The sequence below is a fragment of the Leptopilina boulardi genome, unplaced genomic scaffold (assembly GCF_019393585.1).
Source record: "Leptopilina boulardi isolate dan_hultmark-lab unplaced genomic scaffold, ZJU_Lbou_2.1 LbouV2_330, whole genome shotgun sequence".
Taxonomy (NCBI): Eukaryota; Metazoa; Arthropoda; class Insecta; order Hymenoptera; family Figitidae; genus Leptopilina; species Leptopilina boulardi.
The window spans coordinates 89107-110520 of record NW_026137897.1 but is presented as its reverse complement, the minus strand read 5'-3'; the positions used below and the strand labels follow the sequence as shown (position 1 = coordinate 110520).

Below are 21414 nucleotides of genomic sequence, written 5' to 3'. Positions count from 1 at the left end.
AAGTATCACATGCTTTATGAATGACACCTTAGTAACTTTTACTAACAATTATTAAAATTTAACTAATTCAAAAGCAAAAAGTAAGTCACTAATTCAAATTAGTAAACATTTTTACTAATTCAGATTTAGAGAGTATTAATGATTTTAATAATTAGAAATTAACGTTTAATCGTGGTAAAACAATCACTAAACATAACCTAAAATTCATTTGAAACTAAGGTTCCATTCACTGTGGATTGTCACATATCGAAGAAAGGGACCTTAGAACCAAACGAATTATAGGTTATGATTACGATAGTTTTACCTCGATTAAAAGTTTCTTTTTGTTTCTATAATATCTATAAATCAGTTTTTATTGATTATTTTAAATATAATGAATACATTAACATTATTGGTTTGTATTAAGACTTGATATATTTTCACTTTAAAAAAAAAAACATAACCTATAATTTTTTGCGTTTAAGGTCCCTTCCTTTGCGATGCGTCATATATATATATATATATATATGTATATATATATATATATTAGAGGAAGGAGAAAAGTGTATAAAGAGGAGAAAAATGTAGGTTATCGGTCTATTATTGGAAGACAGGGCAAAAGTTGATATTGCATTTCACCTACACTCGAATCTCAATTCTTTCTATCATTTCTTTAAAAAAAAAATTGTTGAAAAAAAATTTCACATTTTAACATTATTTATTTTTTTTTTTTAAATATACACTATTTCTATATATATCGCGTTATTTACTTTTCTTATCATTTTATATGATATATCTTTCTGACAGAAGTGAGTTACGTTTTGCCACTCGACATGCAATTTCTCCACGTCAACCTAGAATAATGTATACGGAATATGTATGTATATATATATGCAATAAGAAAAGAAGAAGAAAAACAATTGTTTTTCTTTCTTTATTTTTTTTAATATATATATATATATATATATATATAGTATCCCTCTGTCATCTCCAGAGTTAGTAAAAGTTTTTGATTCGATTAACACAATTTTATTGAAGAGATTCACGTATGGATAAGATATAATTTTTCTTAATCCCCCCTTAAGATCTTTATATATTTATATCCTCTCTCAATGAATTAGGATTGTAATCCTCTTAGTTTTTATCTTTATCTTAAATAATGTTTCGTGATCTATTTTTCTGTTTTGGCCTAGATATTGGACCAAAAAAAAAAAAAAAAATTTGCCCTATATACTCACGAAACTATAAAAATTTGTTTTATTACGTTTATTCTTTTCGAAAAATTAAAATGATGACAAATTATTATCGAAGGAATTAAGGTCAACATATATAATTGATTTGTTTCAATAACCATTTTTCTTAATGTCCTTTAATAAATAATAATCGAAAAAAAGTTCTTCTATTTAGGGACATATTAATTATGGTAAAAAAACACTTTCTCGAAAAGGGAAAATCCAAATATTTTTATAGATATATAGGGGCAAAAGCAGACTCCCTTTTATTGTGACTCTCAATATTATGGTTTTGGGGTGTTTCTTTTTCACCGCACACAGAAAATTTCCTTCTTCTTTCTAGTATATATATATATATATATATATATATTATTTTCCAGTCGACTTGTTTTCCGCTATGTTTATCTTGGCGTGAATTCGACTCGCGAACTGGGCCGATGCAACAAAAATAAAAATAAATAAACCAACATCAAAAGATCCTTCTCGTATTTTAAAAATAGGTGTACACCATACTTTTATATTAGACTCTGCTAGATTTTTATTAAATTATATCTCTGTTCGACATTATTGAGAATGAACGATTATATACTCAGGGTGTTCAGAGTTCAATCAATTTAGCCACACATGACGTCAATGTAATGATTGTTATATTGTCAATCAGAATTGGGATAAATTTAAGGTTAAAATAAATCTGGTTTTTTTTTTTTTTAAGAAAAAATAATTAAAAGTTGATAAAATCAATGGAACTATTTCGAGTTCTAGTAATTGGCACGCGGCTTTTTGTCTGACAAGAATATATATATAAAGGTGTAGAGAGAGGAAGAGAGAGAGAGAGAGAGAGAGAGGTAGACAGTGTCTGCTCCCTGGGTTTTAGGTTCCCTTGAGTTTTGAGCGGAAGCCGATCAAGGACCGCACGAGCCCGTCGAACCCTGCAAATACCTATACGATCAGGTTTGATTCTTGACTCCCAACGAAAGGTTGCAAGCAAGAGGAGGGAATAACCGAAGTAGAGCGGCAGAGTCAAAGCAGCAGTGGCAAAAGGATGCGAGGAATGCGATGGGCGCGCCATGGGGTGGTGATGGTGTGCCTTCTTCTTCGTCTCCCTTTCACCATTCCCTTGCATGGACCAAACCAACTCATCCCATATCGCCAACACTCCACAGATTCCATCTCTCTCTCTCTCTTTCTTTCTTTCTCTCTTTCTCCATTGCATTTGGCCTTGTGTCTCATGAAAACTATCCCTCTGTTAAAACTGGACTTTTGCCCTTTCTTCGCTTCCTCTTCATTGTCTTTCTTTTTCTCTTAACTCATCGTTTACCATCTATGGAAACAATAATTCGCAATCTTTTTTTTTTTTTTTTTTTTATTACAATCAGCTGTTTCAGTTTTTTTTTCTTGTCATGGAGAAATATTTCGTAATTTTCTTTTGAAATTTGCGAGAAACCCTACTTTGCAAACTGCACACACTTAAAGGGTTTAGAGAAATTGCTAATTCTTATTAGGCTTAATCTTTATCTGTCCTAATTCTAATCCTAATATTTACTTTTTGTGTTATATTTGTCTGATTTTTATTTGCCCTAATTCGTACTTAGCCTAATTTTGATATGATTTAATATTTACCCAATCTAATTTTCGCTGAATTATATGGGATAATTTTCACTTAGTCTGTTCTGTATTTAATCTAATTCTTACTTCTAATCGTTACGCTTGATCTGATTCTCTATCTGGTTTAAACTTAATTTTACATAATTTATTACATAATATAATTTTTATTTGTCCTAAACTCCATTCGGTCTAATTCTTATTTGTTCTAATCTTTATCTTTTCTAATTCTTATACCAAACTTTACATTTTCTAATGCTTACTTGAGCTAATTCCTATTAGGATTAATCTTTATTTAGCCTCATTCTTGTTACCTAATCTCTTTTTAAGAAAATTCTTATTTGGTCTAATTTGTTATCTGTTCCGATTATTATTCTACTCTTAATTTTTTCTAATTCTTCCTTGGCCTATTCTTTACCGAATTTAATTTTTACTTGGCTTATTTTAATACCAAAATGGATTAAAATAAGCAAAATTGGATTAAAATAATAAGCGTTGCAGCTTATTTTAATGCCTTTTAATTTTCTGTGATAATAACTAATGCCATAGTAACTAATGCCACAATAACTAATGCCGCAGTAACTAATGCCGTAATAACTAATGCCACAGTAACTAATGCCGTAATAACTAATGCCACAGTAACTAATGCCACAGTAACTAATGCCGCAGTAACTAATGTCGCAGTAACTAATGCCACAGTAACTAATGCCACCACAGAAAATTAAAAGGCATTAAAATAAGCTGCAACGCTTATTATTTTAATCCAATTTTGCTTATTTTAATACCAAAATGGATTAAAATAAGCAAAATTGGATTAAAATAATAAGCGTTGCAGCTTATTTTAATGCCATTTAATTTTCTGTGAATATATAGGTATATCTAATTCTAATCACCAATCACGAATTTAACATCACACAGGAAAAATTAGGATCCGATTTCCGTTCTGATTGTCTTTTTTCATAATAACTCTATAGGGTTGTGTGTGTGTGTGTGACTCACAATCAGCTGGGTGCAAATGAGGGAGAGAGAAAGAATAAAAGAGTGAAGAGGATCCGGTTACATATATGCTATATGTACAACAAACTACTTACATATTGTAGGATTTCCCTTATCCACACTACTCTCGATGACTCTCCTCTCGTTTTTCCTTTTTTTTTTTACATCGCGCATGTATCTTGATAATCGAGTGATGTAAAGTGTCGAGATTAGGGGCCACCGCATTTGTTCCGGATTCTCCTCTTGCGCGTCTGAAAACAAGATCGTTACTTGATTTTTGAAAAAGATAAGGCGCAGTATGCGCTTCGGGGGATTTTTTTTTTTGTCTTCACCAAGGGGTGTGGTTTCAAATAGAGACTTTTGTTCAGGAGATTCAAGAGATTGTGTACATATATAGGCTGTTATCCTATCATTCATCATGTTTATTAGAAACCGTTTTAGAAGTGCATAATAATGGCAGGTGGGACACAGACAAAAAAAATTAACAAAATATCTTATATTAGCTATAGAAACTTCAGTCAACTGGAATTTTATAACAAAATTTCTCATAGAAAATTTCGTTGAATGCAAATTCGGTTAAATGGTAATTTAATTAATACCAGATTCAATACTGGCTGGGTGTTAAACTGGCAGCCAGTAGGGATTAAATACTGTCTGTATATTTACTCAGTACTGGTTCTATCAAATTTGGATTTAACAATAACAATGGTTAAATAATAGTTAGGTCAAATAAAAATTTGGTTAATTGCAAAATCTAAATAGTAATTTAATAATTATCGTTTGTTTCAGTTAATGTATATATGTATGTCATTTGTTTGAACCTTTGAACTTTTTTGTCGTGAGGACTCTATTGACATGTTAATTATGTTTAACTGAAGTCAACAAATCAGTATAGGAAAAATATTATTGTACCAATAAAATCCGTATGACTTATTTATTTAAAAACTAAACGGGTCACAAATATACACTGTATATGTTCGCCATTCAGTTAAGTTATTCGCGGTCGATGACTTGTACATGAATGAAAAATAGGGCTTGAACGGTATACTGAGAAATTTACTGCCTCACACAAAGTTTCCTTGTAAGTTGTAAAGCTCCTGTGTTATGTTACAGTTTAACGTATATATATATATATATATGAAAATGCCCTGCTGTATATATAATACGTTCGCGACGTAGGCAATTTAAAGTAGAAAAAGACTAATAAAAAAGCTCATAAAAATTCTGATTGCCTTACACTTTAAAACGGAAATAATAATATAAAAAGAAAGAAGAGGAGTGTGTTATTTTTGCCTACATACATCCGAATGTAGATTAGAAATTTTATTTTTAAATAACAATTCTTTAAAAAAAGAAAGAAAGAAATTGTATCACTCGTGCAAAATTTTTTTTTAGATTATAAATGGACATTCTTGCTTTGAAGCACACTGTGATTAGTGTTACAATAGTAAGAATCATATTACACGTGCAATGAGCTTTTTCTTATCCTCCCCGAGACACTTATCGTTCGTTCACCGCATTGCGTTGGCCTTCGTAAGCGATGATAACTTAAATGCATCCACAACCTTTCGTCAAATCCTTTTTTCTTTTTTTTTTTTTTTTTTTTGAATTTACAAATTCACATTGCAAAAGTATTCACATTTACGCAATGTTATATCCCACTTGGAAAGATTCCCCGGAAAGTGCCCCCTGGAGGTTCTATCAGAATTCCGCCGGAACTTCCAACGTAATTCCGTCGGAATTCCATCGGAGTTCCAAAGAATTTCCGATGGGATTACAACGGAATTCCGATTAATTTTTTTCAAAATTTTTAGAGTCCTAATTCCGTCGGAACTCCGTCGGAATCCCATCGCGGAAATTCTTTGGAACTCCGATGGAATTCCGACGGAATTGCGTTGGAAGTTCCGGCGGAATTCTGATAGAACCTCCAGGGGACACTTTCCGGGGAATCTTTCCAAGTGAGATGAATATGTACAATTTTCGTGCAAAGTTTCTTGATTTACGAATAAAAACAAAAAAAAATTCCCCTTTTACTAAATTAGACTTGATGCAATACTGGCTGAGTCCTGGCGCAAAAGAGGCAACCACTTTGGATTAAATACTGTCTCTATATTGGTTTATTATTTTTTTAATTCTGGAAAAATTTTAACACATATTGACTGATCAACAATTACTGTTGAACAATATAGTTTCAATGCTGGCTGTTTACTAGCGTATAACTGGCAATCAGTAGGGATTAAATACTGTCTGCATTGGCTCACTACAAGTTCAGTTCAGATAAAGTACTGACAACTATTGGTTGAAGAATCAAGCAAAGTACTCGTATGGATTCAATCCTGGCTATGTATTGGCTCAGAGTTGGCGAAGTACAGTCTTGATTCAGTATGGGCCAGGTACTGGTTTACTACAAATACTGGCTATATACTGGCTCAATATCGGCAAAGTTCAGTATTTATTCTACATTGTCTGAATAATGGATAAATATTCAATACCGGTCCAGTACTGGCTGCCAATTAGTACTGTTGAGCAGTAGTAGTTTAATACTGGCTCTGTACTGGCAACCTGTATTATTTTGTCAGTATTCGCATATATATTTAGTAACGGAGAACAGTACTAATTTGATAGTATTTGTAGCAATTTTTTTTTTTTTTTTTTTTTTGCGAAAAAAGCAAGGGACCGGAAAAAAAGTAACACACACATATAACGTCAAAGAACGTTTTAGATTCTCCCTTCAACATATTGCCAAATCCCATTTGCAGTAAAGGAATCAGCCAGTTGATTTATTTCGGGGAATTTGATTTAGAGGAAAATAAATTTCCTATAGTAGAAAATTCAATATATCAAATGATATTACGATCTTTAGGGTTGTGAAATTGAAAAAAAAGATTATATTTAGGAAAAAAAAATTTTTGGAAGAAGGAAATAAGTCTTTTGGGAAATTATCACAAATTAAATATTATATTATTAAAGTTAGTAATATAATTACTTTATCTGATATAAAAGAAGATTAAACAGGAAAAACCTTGATTGATTACACTTTAAATTTTCCGAAAAAAAAAATGAAAGTTGACGTAATTTTAACAGATTTTTTTTTCATTTTTTCTCACCCCCCCACCGAGTAATTCGTAATACCCCTCAAGCTTAACGTTTTCAAGCACACACCACTTTTCTTTCAATGCTCTCTAATGAGTTCTTGATGACGCTTCAGCTACTTTTTTTCTATCAAAAAGATCTTTGAGTATATTATATAGAATTCGTAAAAAGTTTTCCATTTACACTATATTATATTTTTTTAAATCTTTTTTTTTTTTTTGCATAAATTTCATTTCATTTTTTCATTTCATTTATTAAGTTGACGTTTGTTTTTGATTTATTTTATATACTCAAGTTTTGCGATAATTAGAAATAGAAAAGTTTCAATATGACAATCATTTTTTTTTTTTGTCTACTCATTAACTTTTTATCTAAATAAACTTCTATCTAGAAATAAATTAAAAATCATGTTACACAGAAAGTTTATAATGTTATATCAAAGATGCATTTAAGATAATAAGATGCAAAAACCAGAAAATGCATTAGCTATAGCATAATTAAGTATGTGTACATTTGCTTATAAAATTATAATTCCAGTAGATTGATATTAAGTATATAAATATATTATTTTATTCGTGTAAAATTCCTTTCACATGATATAGGAATTTTTTTGTTTTTTTTTATACTTTTTATATTAGAACATATATCCTGTACTGATAGCTTGTTTTAGGTATGTGAATTTAAAAAAAATAATAATAACAACTTTCTGGATTATAAGAAAAATTTGCGTTAAAACGATATAGCAAATGACGTGAAAAACGATAAAATTTCTGCATTGATTAATTTTCAAGTGGAATCAACACTTGCGCCTGTCAGCGCTCTCCGAACTCGCTCACGCAGTATCGTCTATCTTTATCTTTTTCTTTATCCCACCACTGCGAAACTCTTGCAGAGTTGACTCTTTTCTTTTTTAATTTCTTTTAGTTCGTCTTGTTTCACGGAGGTAGACGACATCGCGAAAGAGTGCAAGAGAGAGAGAGAGAGAGAGTTGTAGAAATAAAAAAAAATCAGAAATAAAATCTGCGACCAAGACGACCCACGTCAGTGGTTGCACGCCCACGCTCACTGTCTTAATTAGACGTCGAGGGTCTAACCACCGGTTTACTGTTTATGCCTTAAACTTTAAGGATTATGTGCTTAGTAAGGTAAATGAGACTTAATTCCCTTGCGCTTTCCATCTTCTCTCTTAATTCCCTTGTCTCACTCTCTCTCTCTCTCTCCCTCTCTCAGTTATTCCCTTTTTCCTTGAGTTGCATAAGAAGCAAAACAGTCGAGTTATTTTCCAACGACTTTGGATAATATCAATAAATATTAACAATATATTTAAATACATAGATGGTTAAAAAATTAACAAGATGGTAAAAAACTTTGAAAAATAAAAATATAAAAAATTACCGACCTAGAAATTTACCTTACCGACTGATGGTAAAGAAGTTTTTTTTTAAAAAATGGAAATATAAAAAATTACCGACACAGAAATCTATCTTACCGACTGCTGGTAAAGAAAAATTTTGAAAATATAAAAATTACCAACACAGAAATCTACATTATAGTAATTTTCTTCGAAATAAAAATATAAAAATTACCGACGCAGAAATCTACCTTACCGAATAATTGTAATTACCGACTGTTGGCAAACAGTTTTCAAAAAGTTGATAAAATTTCAACAAAAACGCTCTTTATTATCAATTATTAAGGTAAATTTCTAAGTCGGTAGGTTTTTATATTTTCATTTTTTAAATTTCCGTTACCGTCAGTCGGTAAGGTAGATTTATATGTCGGTAATTTTTTATACTGTAATTTTTTCCAAAATCCTGTTTTTCCATCAGTCGGCAAGGTAGATTTCTATGTCGGCAATTTTTTTTGTATTTTTATTTTTTTCAAAAAAAAAAACTGTTTTACCATCAGTCGGTGAGGTAGATTTCTGTGTTGGTAATTTTTTAATATAACTTTCTACTTTATATAATGTTATCGTTTTCGATTTTTTTAAAATAAAATTTACAATTTGTGTAGACAAAATTCGATCGCACGTTTTTATTGATAAATGAAACAGTCAAGATTTTACTAAATTATTATAAAATGTGTGAAAATAATGAAGTTTAAAAAGAAATCCTTTTTTTCTTACGGCATATTCTCACGTCCCATTTTATCAGCAATGAATAAATGTGTAAACTTGCCACGTGTCCTGTAGATAAGAAGAAGATTGTATTTCTTTAAACCTTCCTTTAAAATCTAAAATTATTGTGATACAATGCACAAACAAGATAATTTTTAACATTTATTTTTTTAAAACGCAGTTTTTTTTAATATTAATAAACACGTAATTATGGAATTAATTAATTAATTTGAAAAAAAAAATTTTTGTTTTCAGGTGCGTAAGGCATGTGGTCGACCGGAATTTCAACCGATGAAAGATTTCCCATCAAGTTCCACTACGTCGATAATAAAAACAGGAAGATCGTCATCATCAATGTTGGAGCAGCATGTAAATATTGCAACGAATCATCCACAATCATTTTCTTCATCTCATCGAACATCATGGTCCACACAATTACACGCACAGCTTGGTAATTTTTTGGCGAGTGTCGTTAGATCACGCTCTTTTTACGGGACGCTGGCTGATAACATTTGCGAGGAATATCCTGATGAAAAATGTTGGAATGGAGAACGTGTTGGAGAGTAAGTGTTATTTTACAAATATTATTATTATTCACATTTTTTTTTTGCCCTTTTTTATGTGAATTCACTCCAGAAAGTGGAAAATTGAGAAAAAGAAAGAATGAATCAGACATCTTCTTGGAATATATTCGAAATGTTTATATACGTTATTGCCTGTAATGTCGATATGGCACGACGTTATATTAAACATTTCTTTTCGATATATATATATATATATATATATATATTCTCCTTCAATGCGTTCTTTCTATTCGCGCGTACGTGTCAGGAATTATAACGAGCGAAACGTGTCCAATACGGATAATTCATTGTTGATCGAGTGATCGTTAAAGATTTTATGCACTCCCTTTTTTTCCAAATTGTTTTCTTTATTTATTTTAAAATTACTTTCATCCGTGACAAATGTTTCCGATTGATGTTTAATCATTTCTTTTAGGAGGGGTCGCATAATTATCCTATAAAAATTATTAGTTAAAAATTTTCATTTTAAAGAATTTTCCCACTTGGAAAGATTCCGTCGGAAAGTGCCCCCTGGAGGTTCTATCAGAATTCCGCCGGAAGTTCCAACGTAATTCCGTCGGAATTCCATCGGAGTTCCAAAGAATTTCCTATGGGATTCCGACAGAATTAGGACTCTAAAAATTTTGAAGAAAATAATCTGAATTCCGTCGGAAAGTGCCCCCTGGAGGTTTTATCAGAATTCCGCCGGAAGTTCCAACGTAATTCCGTCGGAATTCCATCGGAGTTCCAAAGAATTTCCTATAGGATTCCAACGGAATTAGGACTCTAAAAATTTTGAAAAAAATAATCTGAATTCCGCCGGAAGTTCCAACGTAATTCCGTCGGAATTTCATTGGAGTTCCAAAGAATTTTCGACGGGATTCCGACGGAATTCCGATTAATTTTTTTCAAAATTTTTAGAGTCCTAATTCCGTTGGAATCCTATAGGAAATTCTTTGGAACTCCGATGGAATTCCGACGGAATTACGTTGGAACTTCCGGCGGAATTCTGATAGAACCTCCAGGGGGCACTTTCCGACGGAATTCAGATTATTTTCTTCAAAATTTTTAGAGTCCTAATTCTGTCGGAATCCCATAGGAAATTCTTTGGAACTCCGATGGAATTCCGACGGAATTACGTTGGAACTTCCGGCGGAATTCTAATAGAACCTCCAGGGGGTACTTTCCGGGGAATCTTTTCAAGTGGGTTTATTAGATATAGAATTATTTTTTAGATGAATTTTTATTTTACAGAATTCTTAAAACATCGAATTTTTATTTGTCCGCAAAATTGCAAATGGACGAAGAAACAATCGAGAGAAAAAGTTCGGCTTTAAAATTCACCAAACAAATGATATTGTCAAGAAAATCATGATTGATGGATTTTAAAAATAGCGCCGAAATCTTTCTGTCGATTTTTTGTTCGGTCATTTGCAATTTCGGACAAATAAAAATTCAACGTTTTAAGAATTCTATTAAATAAAAATTCAGTGTCTAAAAATTCTTCAAAAAAAAAATCACTGCTATTTTTTCTCCTGTTTGTGAAAAGATTTAGATAAAAATAATATAAATTCGGAAAAAAAAAAATTCCGAATTTATATATACTTTAAAACGAAAATAATTCCAGTAATGGAAATTATCAATTATATATTGATAAGATAATTGTCTTATCGTACTGTAATATATCTAAGTTACGAGAATAGTTCGAATCAATTGAAAATTGATGTCTAAACTGACAAGTAGTTGAAGAGTAGAAAAAAAAAAAGAATTGGCAATAATAGGAAACACTTTCTCTAGAAGAAAAAAAGTGACGATATGATATGAGAAAAGAGGAGAGAGATGTATGAAGAAGAAGAAGAATAAACGGATAGTGGCAAATATAAGAGATGGAAGTAGGTGGAGGAGAAATTTAATCGGAAGAACGGATTGGCACAGTCCATAGCCGCCAAAGAGTCTGGCAAACGTAAAATCTACGGGTGCGGCCTCGGGGGCGCCGCGGTGTCGCAGACGAGACTCGACTATATAGATACATGACGTTGGATGCTGCGTAGTGCAAACGCAGCCAAATCTCTTTATATTATATTCGCGACGAGGTCACGATGACAATTTTTGTTGTTATTCACCTCATCCACTATCTCTCTCTCTCACTCACTTTCTATTATTAGAACACAATTTTATTTCTTCTTTTTAGTTTATAAACATTATTTGAGGACGTATGAATATTACTTCATTTATATATATATATATATATATATATGTGCTAGTTGCGAATAGTCACTATCTAATCTTCTTTAATTTATTGTCTATTTTTTTATTCCACGCTCAACGCTGTCTGGCAGAAGCGCGCACAAGTAAAAGCTTGTTCCAGATGATATATATATATATTATACAAAATCGAAACATACAATTTCTCTCTAAATCTGTATTAGTAAAAATTTTAATTAATTTAAGTGACTCAGTTTTTGCTTTTGAATTAGTAAAATTTAACAAAATAATAGTAAAAAAAATCAAGGTAAAACTAAACATAACCTAAAATTTGTTGGAATCTAAGGTCCCTTAGAGAATATTTCAATGAATATATTATTTATGATATTTATATATTTAATCGGAAATATTTTGTGAAACTTTTAATTCACTTGTAATTAACAAGCATTATATATTGTTAATTACTGGGAAAAATTTTTTGTTTAATAACTTCCTGTGAATCTATAATATTTACGAGAACGCACAACTGTCAGTAATAAAGTAATATGAAACGAATGTAAATGCGCTGACACCAATAAATTCTGATCGTATATATGCATGTATATATCCAATATATCGCCTATAGATCGATTCAAGTGATAAATTGCTATATTCGCTTTGGCGCCGCTAATAATTACAAATAATCGATTGCATCTTGTTTGTAAAGTTACATGAACGCACTGCTTCCTCCGATGATTGATCAAAGACACACACATATATATATATATATATACATATATTGTGCCTAAACATTCAGACATAAAATTTTATTCTTTAATTTATTTTGTAGTTATTGTTATTTTTGTTCCATTGTAGTTGGTTGTATTCTATCAAAAAGTATTTTTTTTTTTTTTTGACTTGGATGCTGTATAGATAATATCAAAAATTGCTCCATAAATTTTTTGTATCTTTCTGGGGATAACTCTTCTATTTCTATCCTACTCCTATCTCGATTATTGAAAATTTCGCAAATTTTTAGTCCTTTTAGATATGATATTTTTTCTGAAATGATATTATTTTGTTTCTTTTTCTCTCTGCACATTTCGTTAATGTTATATAGATTTTCTTGAATTGTTGCGTCATTCTTTGTATTTTTACGATGAGATCTCTTCAGAAAGAACCGAGTATACCAGAACATTGGAAAATTAGGACAGTTGAAATGGAAGAGAATGAGGAATCGTGAGTCTGCAAAAAGAAAACTCATATATATATATATATATATATATATATATATATATATTATATATATATTCATTCATGTATCAGAACGTGATGTGAAATCTCGATGAAAAATGAGTGAAACAAAAAAAAAAAAAAAACAGGAATCTAAAAAGAAAAACACAAAATATTCAGAAATCAATGAAAAAATTATTCTTCATAATTATATCTGAATAATAATTCCTTTTTTAAAACGATGAGAGGAATATTACAACCTTGAATATATTATGCTAATGGAAATTTAGTGTCAAATCAGTATTCTTAAAATGAGAGGAAATTATAGTAAAAGTTGAAAAAGAAGTAAAATTCTAATAAATTCAACCCACTTTTTTAAAAGTAGATAAATGATCGAAGATATAAATTATTTGGTATATTGACCATATATGATGATAAAATACGATATAATGCTAACCTAAATATTACGCTTCACATCGCTATATAAGTCTTATAAAATCCTCTAAAATACGCGAGATTAAAGGGCCGTAGTTATATAGAAAACTGCAGAGATAATTGCTCTTTCAATCGCAATATTAGCCCGGAAATGATCAACTTTCATGATTTCCGTTACGACTGACATTTGAAATTCCAGAGAAATTGCAGTTCTCTGGTTATTAATAAAAAAAAGAGAACAAGAAGAAAGAAAGGTTAAACGTTGGCTATTTACAATTTTAAATATCCTAACTCGACGTTTATATATATATATATATATATATGTTTCAGTCTAATTATATAAATACTGTGTTATTATTTCGAGGTATAAAGGGCCGGATATTAATTAGTTAATTATTTTTAAAAAAGAAATCAATATCATTTATGGCCCACACATAGCAAATAACAAAAATTATATTCTCAATGAATATATATATATATATATATATATATATATATATATATATATATATATATATATATATATATCTGTTTTTATTTTAAATGAAACAAAATAAATTAAGGAAACAGATTTCTTTAAATCAACAAAAACTTTTATTCAAATAATAAAAATAAATTTTTTTTTCATTTCAGCACACGATAGGGTGGAAATTTTTTTTTTTTTTTAAAAGACTTTTTTAAAAAAAAAAGATTTCTATGTCGATAATTTTTATATTTTCATTTTTCCTGTTTTATCACCAGTCGGTAATATAAATTTCGATGTCGGTAATTTTTTGTATGTTCATTTTTCCTATTTTACCATCAGTCATTAATGTAGATTTTTATGTCAGTAATTTTTTATATTTTCATTTTTCAAAAATGTTTACCCTAATGTGAAATAATACTAATGATTACGAAGCAAAATAAATTAAGGAAACAGATTTCTTTAAATCAACAAAAACTTTTATTCAAATAATAAAAATAATTTTTTTTTTCATTTTAGCACACCATAGGGTGGAAAATTTTTTTTTTTTTTTAAAAAAAGACGTGCTCTCTAAATTTGAATTAGTAAAAAATGTTTACTAATTTGAATTAGTTACTCACTTTTTGCTTCTGAATTAGTTAAATTTTACTAATTGTTAGTCAAATTTACTAATAATTAATAAAATTTTACTAATTCAGAAGCAAAAAGTGAGTCACTAATTCAAATTAGTAAACATTTTTACTAATTCAGATTTAGAGAGTGAATGAACATATTTTTGAATGGACATTAAAAGGATATATAGAATCTCATTATATGAGAATTCAACTAAATAAGATTTCTATATCCTTGCGGAAGCTTTGGCACTTGAAAGAGGCACGCGAGTGGCATACTTATGTGTATATTTATTCCCTCTATCGTGAGTATATAAAAACCTATTCTCAGTCGTATACAGGAGTCTTTTCATACCACTTCACATAGGCAAAAAAGAAATGAACTCTCACTAAAGTTGTGTCACAAAATATATAAATCTCAATATAAGTTAACTATATATATATATATATATCGAAACATTTTTCAGCCACGTATTTTCTCAGTCGAGCAATTTGCATTTTCTGCGAAATCCAATATATTCTTCATAGATATAACATTATTATATCAACTAAAATAAACTTTACATATATATCTTAAATTCAAAAAATAATATATATATTTAAATAAATGTTCCTTTTTTTAAATTAAAATTTTTATTTTTTTGGTTTGCTTTCTTTTGAATTAAATAAAATTTAATCAAGAAGAGATTTTTATAAAAATAAAAAAAGAATAAAAAAAAAATGTCAACAAGTTTATTATGTAGATAAAATAATAAGCGATTAGTAAGAAGGATTTATAGACAAAGATTTATCGTCTCACAAGTTGCTTAACACGGTCCTTTTAAATATATATGTATATATATATATATGTTGACCGAAATACCCAACGAATAAACGAGGTTTGTTTAAAGGGCCTTTGTGTGTTTGCGCATTAACGAGCGATGCAAAACCGTCTCTGGCAAATATTTAAGTCCTTTACGAGCGACGTTCGCAAATAATTGCCCCGCCGCTTGAATGTCCTGTCTCATTGCTTCAATGAGCGTCTAATAATTCATATATATACGTATACACTTTGAGGGGTATACATTTCTATGTTATCCTTGTCATTCAAAAATTGAATCAAACAATTATATAATCTTTAATTTCTTATTAATAATATTTTATTAATAAAATAAAATAAAATTATTAGTAATTTTTTATTAATAATTATATATATTATATATTTTTTCACATGCAGAATATAAAAAAAATTTATTTTGAGAGGAAATTTTTTCCTCGATTTTTTCAAAAAAATTTCTCAAGGTGCATAAAACTGCGAGATAGTATAATTCATTTAAAATATCCATTTATAATCAAATTATTATTAAATCACAGTTTTCACTTAAATAAATTTACAATTCTCAATTTATTTTATGTGCTTCAACTTTCATGTGATTAAATTTCCATTTAAGCGGAATTTCCATTAAATCAAATTTTCATATATATATTTAGACATTTCTAAATATGTTTTAAAAAATCGAATAATTCATATATTTTACTGTAATGATTCAAATAAACGGTTATTTGATTAAATATATATATTTAATATTATAACAGCAAAAAATTATTATTTGATTTAATTATAAATGGTATTTGTTTCAATCACAAATAAAATAATCGATTATTATAATGTATCGAATAAACAATATTTTGGTTACACATCGATTTTGTATTGATCATTTATCGATGTTACATTAATTATTTATCGATTTTACATCGATTATTTATCGACCTATCGATTTTACATCGATTGTATATCGATGTAGTACCGATTGTGTATCGAATACACAATATTTCGATTACACATCGATTACGTATCGATTATTTATCGATATATCTATTTTGCATCAATTATATATCGATTATCCATAAATATATCAATCATATATCGATTATACAATTAGATATATTGATCATATATCGATTATGTATAAATATATCGATTAATTAATTAATTGAAGTAGATAATTTTTGTTGTTGTTATGTAATAAACGCGAAAAATTATGAATACTTTTCTATAAAATTTAATTCATGTGGTAATCTTATGAATAGAATTAAAAAAAATCCGCGGCTTAACCGTGAAAAAGAGTTTATAATCTCATCATAATAAAAGAAGCGAGTCATCGAAATTGAGAGAGAGAGAGAGAGAGAGAGAGAGAGAGAGAAAGAAATAGAGGCGAAAGGGTGTCGATTGGTCTCATGTGGTTCGTTTTCATGGCCCCCAGCTGCGGCCCTGTATATATCACTCCCAAAGATTCACTATGTGTTATATATGTTACGTTTGAAAGTGCCGACACGCTTGTCGTTGATTAATAATCATGGACTTGGAAGGGTCGTTTCTCTCCACACGCAGTGATCATGTCTTTTCAAATATTCTTTCTTCTTGACCTTTGTACTTTGATCCTTTTTTTTTTTGTTTATAACTATATGTTTTTTTTTTTAAATTAACATTTCTTCTGCTCCCATAAACCTGTCTTTTCAAATAAAATATACGATTAGCATAGACAATTCAATATTTTTTAAATGTATTCGAAAATTAAATTCCGAAAAAAATCCGGAAAGAATCGAACTCGGGTCAGTATCACCGAGTACAGTAGCCACACGGCCGTCCCACGGTTTAATTTTTTATTTTTTTTCCACTTTTTTGCATTTTAATATTACAGTGAAATCCACGTTTCCGTAAAACAGGAAAATTATGATATAAAAAATTACCCACATAGAAATCTAGCTTACCGATTGATGGCAAAACAGTTTTTTGAAAAATATAAATACAAAAAAAATTACTGACATAGAAATCTACCTTACCGACCGATGGTAAAAAAACCTTTTTTTTGGAAAAAGAAAATATAAAAAATTACCGACACATGAATCTACCTTACCGACTGATGGCACAACGGTTTTTTGGAAAATGAAAATATAAAAATTACTGACATAGAAGTTTACTTTACCGACTGATGGTATGGTAGATTTCTATGTCGGTAATTTTTTATATTTTCATTTTTTCCTGTTTTATCACCTGTCGGTAATGTAAATTTCTATGTCGATAATTTTTGATATGTTCGTTTTTCCTGTTTTACCATCAGTCGGTAATGTAGATTTTTATGTCGGTAATTTTTTATGTTTTCATTTTTCAAAAATGTTTACCCTAATGTGAAATAATACTAATGATTACAAAGCGCTCGCAAATGAAATTCGATTTTGTAAACTTGGTAAAAAACTGCTATTTTAAGGATTAAAACTTAATTTAATACAAAGAAACCCACGTATATCGGACCCGCATAATTCGCATTCACGCTTACATCGGATTTTTTTCCAGTCCCTTGAAATGCGAATTATTATTAATAACATAACGAATTGAAAACGAAAACATTTTTTCTTTCTAAATTTGTAAAAACGGAAAAAAAGATTGACATCATAAGTTTATTGGATCTAGTTTATAATAAAGTATTTGATAAACTAACTCGATACTTGCAACAAGGACATTTTCTCTATTTTTCAAAAAAAAAAAAAAAGTCTAGTGGTTTAATAAATTTCATAACCTGTAGTTATATATTTCAGTATATTGGGAACCTGTTTCTCGTTTATAGAAAACGCTTTCGCGACGTTCTTGGTGTCAATCGACATCCTTCAAGATATCTTTCTTTTTTTTTTTACTAAAATATACTGAACATTCATCAAAATAAATTATATATCTTTTTAAAGAAAAATGAAATTTTAATTACATATATGCTAAATAAAATCCTCTTACAATTTTTCTTGTACTAAAAAATTATTTCATATATATATTTTATAATAAACTTCTTTTTTTCCATATACAAATTTAAAATTAAATAAAATAATAAAACAAATACGATAGAAAATATTAAATTTTTGATGTATATATGTAGATATGAGGCGTTAACTTGATGGATATAAGAAGAGACTAAATACGAGCTATTCACAACGTTTGTTGACGACCTTCCGTTCCTTGTTAACAAGTAATTTGCTCCATTGGACTCTTGTTCTATAGCCGTGAAAGAGAGATTGAAAGTATTGACCGCACAAGAGACAGAAAATATATATATATATAAAGACTTTGACAAAAACTAGTTGGACGTGATCTTGTGTATTCTTTGGACCCCAGACACCCTTTCAACCTTCATACGTCAATCACCTTATGTATCAGATGAAATCAAACATTAAGAAAAAAAAAAAAAAAAAAAGTAGATTAGCTACTTTGTACTGATTTCTTTATATTGGATCAAATTCCAAAAAGTTTGTATTTAAAAAAAATTTATTTTCCTTTTTTAATATAGGTTAACTTTTTTTATTTATTTTATATATTTTAAAATTCTATGAGAAATTTTTATATATAACAAAAACAGCGGCTATTTATTTTGAATTTGTTTTTTTTTTTTTTTTATTATTACAAAAAACAAGTATTACGTTAATAATTATACCAGCACCTGATGTGCCTTGCCGGCTTATTTAATTTGACGATCGATGTAAGTTTCTTGTGGTACATTCAAGTGAACCATAAATTGATTGAAAGGATATGTACATTCAAGAGTGGTATTATATTAGATGAAAATCTATAATTACAAGATGATGCGCGACCGTGACATAGGAGAATGATGCCGCAACACCTGAACTTTTATATATTGTCGTTTCAATTACAAGTGATCTTTAATAACATGCTTTCCCCATGATTAAATCTATTCAAAACTCGAGCAGTTAATTTTTTTCATCGCCACTATTTTTATATATAATTACAAACATATACACTGAGAAAAAAAAGTTTTTGTTGATTTAAAAAAATCATTTTCTTTTAATTTTTTTTGCTTAAATTTTTTTCATTCAAAAGTTTTTTCATTTTTAATTAACAAATATTATTTCTGGGTGTATAATAATTATTTAAATTATTATTAAAATTACATTAAATATTCAGTTAGGTAATTAATTTATGTCTTTACTATTACAAATAATTTAATTTAATAATAATAATAATAATAATAATAATTTAATAATTTAATAATAAATAGTAATTGTTATTAACAAATTATTTTATATGGAATTCTTTATCCTTAAAGGAATTTCTTAAAGAAAAAAAAACTAAATTTAGTTATTTATCATTTGAATAAAAAATAATTCTAAAATTGTTATCATAATTTATGATTTTAGGTACGTAAAGACCGTCGTCGACTCAAGTCTTCTTGCTCAGAAGTACAATCCAGAATTCACGTTATCAGCATCATTAAATAGTGCAGTCGTTGGATTAAGCAAACATGGCAATAACAATGGCAACACCAGTGTTTTAATTGATCAATTAAGGCATATTAATCAGGTTTGTTTATTATTATTATTATTATTTTTTTTTTTATTTTATTTAACAAAATTTTATTTACAATTATTTTTTAGACGATTTTTTATTTCACTGAATTTTCTTTTTACCCAAAAGAATTTTAATTTATCATTATTCTCATTCAACAAAATTTTAAGTGATACAAATTTTAAATTCGTAAAAATTTCTAATTCGCCGTAACTTTATTTGTTTGAATTTTTATTTACAGAAATTCTTAAAACGACGATTCTTCATTTGTCTGAAATAAAAATTCATAAAAAATAAAAATTCGTACAAATTATAAGATTCGGTGAATTTGGAAATTCTTGCATTTAAAAATTCGAAACAAATTCTAAATGAGAGTTATGCTTAATTAAAATTCAATTAAATTAGAATTCCTTATAAATAAAAATTTTGTGCCTAAAAATTAGTAAAATTAAAAAAAAAAATTTCGTCAAAATGAAATTCAAAATTCATTCGAAAAATGAAAATTCGTTTAAAAAATAATTGTCTGAAAAATATTAAATAGTTTTATATAAAAAAAAAAACTATAAATAATTAAATATTAGTGAAAAGAATTTTAATAGAACATTGAAGAAAAAAAATTTTTTTTTTTTTCATATATAGAAAATTAACACCTTTTATGAGACGATGCTAATGAATTATATACAGAGTATAAAGTGGCACTTCTTGGCTTGGTGTCGAGGCTAAATTAGCATATATCGTATATGGATGGTATTAGCTAAAAAGTCATAAAATCTACAAAAGAGTAATTTGAGATATTCATCTTATAGGCACTTTGGATCAGAACAAATTGTCTCTGACTTTTGTTTATTGTATATTGCCATATCAAGATGAGAAATAAATGATTCACGCTTCCCACATTCGAATTTTTTTTTTTTCATATGTAATTATACACCAATATATTGACAAGCTCAAAAACAGACGATTAGGTATAGACATCTCCCACGCGCTACGAATCAGACATTCAACTATTGTATATGGGGCATTCTTACTCAAATGTACCAAAAATCAAAGTTTTTAAATATTCTTAAACATTGGTAAATTGTTGCCCTATATATATATATGAATGACAATCTGTCAAATTTTATATTTAAAAAAATGTGTTAAAATTTTTAAGAATAATTTTTTATTTCCTTGACTATTATCAAATAAATATTTTTTTCTATTTTATTTTATTTAAAAAAAAATTTAATTTTTAATTAATAATAAATAATAATATTAATAATTAATTTTTAATTTTTTTTTCAATTTTTCTAATTATAATATAATTTAGTTATAGTTTTATAGTTAATTATACAATTAATGAATTAATTATATAAATTATAATTTTATTTTTACTGTGATTTTCTGTACGGATTTTAATTTTTTTAGGGTAAATGTACTAATTACGGCGCGATTCGAGTCAAAATTCCTTTGAAATAGAAAATTTGACATTTCTATTGTATAAAGTTAATTGAAGACTTATTAAACTAAAAGCTTATGTTATTTAGATATTAAAAAAAAATATTTAACTTTATAGAAATTGATTATTTAAACAAATATGAG

At 28.3% G+C, this 21414-nt stretch overlaps 1 protein-coding gene across 1 annotated transcript in view; it reads left to right on the top strand.

The window, feature by feature from the left end:
* LOC127285137 (division abnormally delayed protein) overlaps nucleotides 1-21414 on the top strand; it is a 68836-nt gene that overhangs the window by 43205 nt on the left and 4217 nt on the right. The window contains exons 5-6 of the mRNA XM_051310974.1: nucleotides 9274-9581; nucleotides 19686-19848. Of these exons, the coding sequence (XP_051166931.1) occupies nucleotides 9274-9581; nucleotides 19686-19848 (471 nt within the window). The remainder of the gene's footprint in view (nucleotides 1-9273; nucleotides 9582-19685; nucleotides 19849-21414) is intronic.